General features: G+C 31.5%; 1 protein-coding gene across 1 annotated transcript; it reads right to left on the bottom strand.

The window, feature by feature from the left end:
- Nucleotides 1-5,792: 5,792 nt before the first annotated feature.
- LOC102594673 (phosphoenolpyruvate carboxylase kinase 1) lies at nt 5,793-7,431 on the bottom strand. Its single transcript, XM_006350626.2, has 3 exons — nt 7,021-7,431; nt 6,349-6,787; nt 5,793-6,133 (listed from the first exon to the last, which is right to left on the bottom strand). Exons 1-3 carry the CDS (start codon nt 7,363-7,365, stop codon nt 6,081-6,083), a joined length of 837 nt encoding a protein of 278 aa, XP_006350688.1. The 5' UTR covers nt 7,366-7,431; the 3' UTR covers nt 5,793-6,080.
- Between the last annotated feature and the right edge of the window lie 260 nt (nt 7,432-7,691).

Below are 7,691 nucleotides of genomic sequence, written 5' to 3'. Positions count from 1 at the left end.
AAAAAAAAACCCTAAAAAGAAAATCATCAATAAGATATCTCTTGAATAAAAAACTACATAAAGAAATGAATATAATCCCATTCTGAACTTATTTTAATGGTTCTGGTGGTAACAATTTTTTGATAAGCATTTAATTTATCTTTTAATGAGAGCACATATGTCTACGTATATTCTGTACGTTAAAAATTACAAGTTATATTTCGTCAAGGCATGTATATATTTCAATGACACCTAATGAAGTCACTAACACGGAATGTGGTGGGATGTATCGTAATTTTCAATTCTCAATTAGAAATTTTAAATTTGAGCTTTTGAAAATGAAAAAAAAATCTTCTTAGGAGCGCTTCACCCATAAATGAGTCTGCAATATACGAATCTGAATTTAATCGGACTCTAATACAAATATTAAATATCAAATATAAAATTAAAATAATATACCTAAAGAAGTCTTCTAAATATAAAATGAATTCAATTTTCATTGTCTCATTTATTTTCACCTTAATATCCTCATGTAAATAAAAACTCTTAAAGAAAGACTACGTACAAGAAAGGGCAAATGGAAAATATGTCACTAGAAGACAATAAAGTCAAAGTCAAAGTCAAATTGAGTGAAAACAAAGCAAGCATTGCATTTAACCTAGGTCTGTTTGAGAAAAAAATGGTCATGTATATTTTCAAAACACGTGCATATGAAATATTTTGCGTTCAAATTCTCAATGCAAGAAAAAAAAAATACTCCATACATGAAGTATTTTGTGTTCATACACGATTAAAGAAAAGCGTAACCTCAAATTCTCAATATAAATAAAAAATTGTATAATTTAATTTGCATAAATGAATGAGTACACATTTTGTGCCATTAGATGCCCCTAGAAAAGATCAATATATGAGAGAACTAAACGTAGAAATTAGACTCTAGTTATTTTCTTATTTTTTTATTTGGAATTCAGAGAATAATTCGCAATCGCTACAATCTTTGTCATGGCCTTTGCCTTTTAGGTGAGCACTTTGTGCGCATCCGGTAAACCCCCAACAATAAAATAGCCTGTAAACCATACATGAGATATAAACGCACTAGGCAAACCGTATATGACATGCTCAACTCAGAAGACATTGAGGGGGATCGATACCGAGTCATTCTTATGGATAACCACCCTCCAAAGCAACTTTAGTTAGTAAGACAGTTAATCTAACTAATCAATTTACAATTCACATTTTGAGTTTTCTTTTATTATCTACACCTTGTAATTAATTACTCAATTTATTAAAGCGTGAATTATGAGCATCAATCGAGAGATTAATTTGATATTCCAAGTGACATAAGTAAACAAGTAATTTAGATAATTTTAGCTTTTATAATGTGGAAATATTTACTCTTTATCCATACGAGAATCCAAAATTAAGTGGAAATGGTGGATGAGTTCAAAATAATTGTTCAGTAGAAATAAATAATATTGAAATAAAATATTATACAAACCTTCCTATATACTACGGTCGATAACGTGCCTTCATTATCTTTGAATTCTAAGTCCACAAAACAACTTTAGTATAGTTAAGTAACCTTAAATATTAATTACTGTATAATCTGCCATAGTACGTCTCTCTTTTTTTCCTTTGTCCAAGTCATATTCCACTAAGATCAAAATTAATTTTCTTAAATTCAATTAGTGTCATTAATCATTGCTAATGACTTGTCAAATTAAATACTGCTACTAGTACTGCTTTTCTCCTTTTTTTCTTAAAGAGTAGCAGTCATAAAAGAAACTATAATTATAGAATTTTGCAACTTGTATTTCAGTTGCACTGTTCACACTTCACCATAAACAAATAGAATTTTCTGTAAGTTTAATTCAATAATGATCAGATCATCCCCCACTATCTCCCCCCCCCCCCCCCCCCCCCCCCCCCCCCCCCCCCCCCCTCGATCTTTTTTTTTTTTTGTGGGGGGGTGGGGGGTGGGGTAAATAGACAAGTTTAATTTTATGTTTGCTATGGAGGTTTTGATTTGTTTAATTCGCTAGATACATCCAATTTAATACAAATTGTTCAGTTTTGTATAAATTCATTTATACATTGTAATTTGTATAATAAAATCTGTATTTGTATAATTAAAAGTGTACAGGACGAAAATATATGTATTTGTATATACATTTTTCTCTCGCTTTATACAAACACAAACACAAACACATTTTTATACATTTTTATACCGAAAATGTATAAATGACTAATTGTATACCGAATCAGATGACAAAAAAATGGAATGTTTGCTGCGAATTACAAATAAAATAAACTATGACTATAACATTTAATTTAAATTAATAATTTGCTATTTCATACAATTTTTCCATATATTATTGGGCTACTTTGCCAATACAGATCCAGGCCCAACAATAGAATACCCGAATTGTTAATGTTTGCATAATTTTGTCACCCTCTTAATGGACACATTGTAGTATTTCTATAATAGGGACATTTTTTTTATTAAATTATTGATGGTATGAGCAATTTAAAAGCAAATTATTAATTTGAAGTATTTTTATTCAATTTTACATAGTTTAAAAATATTTATTTTACCTTTTTCGATTTATTTTTTATTTTTATTTTATAAAGTAAATAGTTTCTTTTTAATTTGTTGTTGTTATTTATTGGGTAAACCATCTAAATGGTCATACATTCATATCATATATATATATATACAAATTTTACCTATGCTTTCAAATGATAATTACCTAGCATTTCACTATTTAAGAATTTTCTATCATAATTTAGTTGAGATGCATGGAGATACATCACTCCCTAAAAAACAGTCTAGAATGATAAAATATAATTATTAGCAACGGTGATCATAATTCTATTCTTCTTGATTATTATATTTCAAGGTGCGATTCGATGGAGTTTTTGCCAGAGTTGAAGGTCTTTGACCGGAGAGGAGAGGAGACAAATTGGAGAGGAGCAGAGATGGTGATCAAAATATGTATTTGATAAATTATACACATGTATCTAATTAAGAGTTTATGTATCTGCTTAAGTTGATAAGTTTGGGAAAATTGTATATAATAACAAACTATTAATTCAAATTAAATGCTATAAACATAGTTTGATTTAATTGTACCTCATAGCAAACTGTTGCTATTTTTGCCTCTCTCCCTGATGGAATCTCGCTCGCCACTCTCGTTTTGCACTACCAGTCTCGCTCGCCTCTCTCGCTTTTATACCAACACAAATGTATAAAATGCATTTGTGTTTGTATAAAGCGAGAGAAAATTATATATATACATATATTTTCGTTCCCCTGTCTCCCCTCTCCCAGATCTCGCTCGCCACTCTCCAGATCTCGCTCGCCACTATCACTCGCCTCTCCGATCATTTTATACAAACACAAATGTATACATTGCGTTTGTGTTTGTATAAAGAGAGAGAAAATTGTATTTACAAATAGAAATGATATATTTTCGTCTTATACACTTATGATAATACAAATATGATCTTCTCCTGCCCAGTTTTCTTTTGTCTTTCTCTCTTTCTCGCTTTATACGAGATAGATTATACAATTGATTCTTTTGTATATGTATGCCGAAACAGATTATACAATTGCTTCTTTTGTATATATGTATAGCGAAATAGCCATAGCTTTCATTTGTATATGTATAGCGAAATATACATATTTATGTTTGCTATGGAGCGCAATTATGCAGATTATAGCTATAGCATACAAATTTGATTTTTGTGTTTACTATATGTGAAAGTTGCTCATAAATTTTAGCTTATAAATGATATATATATATATATCTAAGATACATGTGTCATTGTAATTTCATAAACAATCTCATGTCCATTTTGTTTCATATCTCCATTAGAGTTGAATTTCCTTCAATTGTGTATCTGATCTCTATACCTTTTCGATATTGATCAATTTGTTGAAATGGCTTCAACGAGATCGTTGTAAGTAGCACTATTCTTGAGAATGATTCCATCAATTTCAATTCATCATAAATATCATCAATAAGGCCAAGTTTTGGAATATCTCAACAAAAAAGTGATATTTTTTTTGAACAAAAAAAGTTCAAATTATTGAAGAAGAATTAAGGAGGAGTGTAAGTTTGTTGAATCTCCCAAAAAAAATGGAAAGATTTCGATTTTTTTCTACGATGCGCCAGAATATTGCAAAGTTATTGCAAGCATGATTTTCAACTCAATTTAGGGCTTTCAATTACATCCCTTAATTAGTTAGACTTAATGACATGTATATTACTAGTGATTACGATATATTTTGAATACATGTATTTGAAAGCGACAAAATGTATGTATTTGGGATGGGAAACTATGATACGATCCAATTATGCAAACGGAAGGGAAGGAAAGTAATTAGGTATTAAATTGGTGGTATTTGTGTTGTCATACGCTTATTTATTTAGACCTCCATTTAAACTTAAAGGTTCTTACTGAAAAGACTTTATGTAACTAGATTTGTATCACTCTTAATTGGTTTGTAATGATGCATAATTTTAGATAAATAAATTTTATTTGAGTTAAGAAAAGGAGGTTCTTATTATTAAGACAACTTAAATTCTGAAATCTAAAATAGAAGATACACTTAGCAACAAGTAAACTTAGTATATACTACACTCATATTGCCTAATTTTTAGTCAGAGCTCTCAAATCATCTAGTTGAAGTTTAATCACAAAATAAGCATACAAGCCAACTATCATCCACTAAAAGGCGAAAAATCAAATTATGATATGCCAAAATAGAATAAAAGAATATAAAAGTATACCCCCACTCAAATGTATACAAAAGTTTTTTTTTATTACATAGGTTGTCAGATTGGATCCATATACATTCAAATCAAATGAATATGCTTTGATAATTCATCCCAAAAATGTACTCAACAACCAAGAAAACACATGGGCCTAAGGTTTGTGGAGAGAATGGTTTTGGCCCATCCCCATGGATCCTATGCTTTCATCAAATTAAGTCCGATAACGTGGCATAAGTGCAGAACACATATACCCAAAAGTAGGCCCAATTAACTTGACTTGACCCTAGGGGTGGGCACGATACAATATAGTATTGAAAAGTTTGATTCGATAATTTTAGTTTATGATTTTTGAATATCTATACTATAGTCTTATTATATCAAATTAATTTAGTATGATTCAGTATTTTAGTCGATTTCAATATTTACGGTACGATAAACCAATTACTCCAAGTTTTCAACTTATATATACTAGTAGAGTAATAAAAAATTATGACTTTGATTTTCAAGAAACATCTCAATTATATCATACTAAGACCTTATACATGTAAAAGTATTTAATAAAGTACATACAATTTTCTTGTTAATCAATCACCCAAAAAGAACATTTAAATCAAGATAGAGTAATCGAAATTTCAACATCTAAATTAGTTACTATTATTTTGTATATTTGCTAGTATTATATATATATATATATATGAATTTATATGTAGCTATATATTTTGGTATGGTATTCGATATTTCGGTATTTCTTTTATAAATAACAAATGCCATACGAAAAACCAAACTTTTAAAAATGAATACCAAATATCATAAAACCCAAACCATGTGTTAAAATTTTAGAGATTTCGCTATGATATTCGATATCTAGCCTACCATGCCCACCCAACCCCAATATATCAAATCTTAACACCATAAGGTACTACTTACCTGTTGAGGTACCCTTATCTGTTTTTTTTTTTTTAAAAAAATAAACTTATATATGAGTATATATTAAGAAAAAATAATCAGTACTCAATACGAAACACCACCAAATTTAAGTTAATGATATGGGTAGTTAGTTGGTTCATTATGATGTTTACTTAGTAACTACTGCCAAATTTGGATAAGATCACAAATAAGGAAAAAGAGGATTTATTCATTATCTCACAAGATGCATTAAAACCTCACAAAACAATGGGGGATTTAATGCATCTACAGTTACCTCTCGACTCCAAATTGATTTGTGTGGAAGCAAATCAATTTAGACCAGGGTATATTGGTAGCTGTACATATTATATTCACTTACTATATCTACATCCAAGAAGAACTGATTGCTCGAAGCTAAAATGGCGCAACTGTTCTGATTTCTCCGTTGCTAGTCATCCATGGGTGCCCTGTTTGTCAACACCACATTTACACAATTTAGTACTCACAGTACTTAATTACCAAAAAAGAAGAAGTAATCAATGGGTAAAGTATCAATTTCACTCTTTAAAAGAAGGATAAATTAGATTTATCTGAATATTAATTAATACTAATTCATGATTATTGTATTTTTTTAATTTATTTTTTTGAAAATTTGGTCAAGAGTTGAGTGAAAAAATCATACTGAGAACTTGTTCAGCAGAGAATCTTCTAGAAACGTCTTTAGAGAGCATTCTCCGAAGCAAATCCTTCGCCGCCGGCGAAACTGAATGGAAGATCCTAGACGGAAACCTAAGGTTAGCTCTGAGCACAGCCTCGAAGATCTCTGTAGCCGAGTCACCAAAGAAAGGTGGAACTCCGGCAAGCATTATATACAGAATAACACCAGCACTCCAAATATCGATCTTCTCACTGTAGTTTCTCCCAGCTAAAACCTCTGGCGCCACATAATACGGCGTTCCAACCACGCCGCTCATCAGCTGTCCCTCATGGAAACACTCCGCCGATCCAAAATCAGCCAATTTCAGTTCGTTCGAGTCGGTAAATAAAATGTTATCCGGCTTGATATCCCTGTGGGCTACACCGAGACGGTGACAGTGCGCTATTGCTTTCATTAGTGATACCTATACAAACATTAAGCAGAAAAATTATCAGACATGACGAAAAACTAAAATAAAAGCCGATTATGAATTCTACTTCGCTTAGCTTCACAATTTACTTTCTCCTCCAATTTTCGAAAATTCAACAAGGTGCTGCTTCGTAGATCGTTCCTGATTCAAGCCATTTTACGAAGCAAAAGTAAAATTTCCCCATTTCGATCAGCAACGAGTGAGATTTTGGTGATCTGGAAGAGTACCATGACATCAACAGCTTCGGACTCTGAGAAAACCGGTTGACTACTGAGGCGTTGGAACAAATCGCCGGAGTTGCAGAGCTCTAGAACCATATCAAGGTGAGTATCGTCCTCGTAGATATCGAAAACACGAACAACATAAGGATTGGGCGAAAGCAAGTGCATAATTTTCGCTTCGTTGTAAAGACATTGTCGATCTATGGCGTCATCGGCGATTAGGCGCTTGTCGATAGACTTGACGGCGAATGACTCACCGGTCGCCGGCGAGTAACACTTGAAAACGGTGCCGAATCGTCCCCTTCCTAACTCTTCACCCACACAATAATTTCGCTTCAGTGACTCACTCATTCCGTATGTTTTGTTTTTTTCTCTACTTTTCTGACTCCTATTTTTTTCGTTTAGAAGCGTTGGTTTTATAGAGTAATAGAGAGGGAGTAGAATTTTATGGAAGAATATTCGGTGGAGAGCATTGGGCCAATGATATACAGCCGTTTGGAGGTATTAAGGGGTCGTTTGGTAGCTGTATAACGTTTGATTAATACGATGTTTGATTGACAATTTAGAAATCCGTATAATTAATACTATATGTTTAAGTTTTGAGTTATGACTGAATCAATATATTATTTTTTGCCGAACATGAAATAACTAATGCATAAATAACTTATTTTTACGTA

The sequence above is a fragment of the Solanum tuberosum genome, unplaced genomic scaffold, assembly GCF_000226075.1.
Source record: "Solanum tuberosum cultivar DM 1-3 516 R44 unplaced genomic scaffold, SolTub_3.0 scf00125, whole genome shotgun sequence".
Classification (NCBI taxonomy): domain Eukaryota; kingdom Viridiplantae; phylum Streptophyta; class Magnoliopsida; order Solanales; family Solanaceae; genus Solanum; species Solanum tuberosum.
Note: the sequence above shows the minus strand (reverse complement) of the source record. Positions and strands in the feature narration are given on the sequence as shown.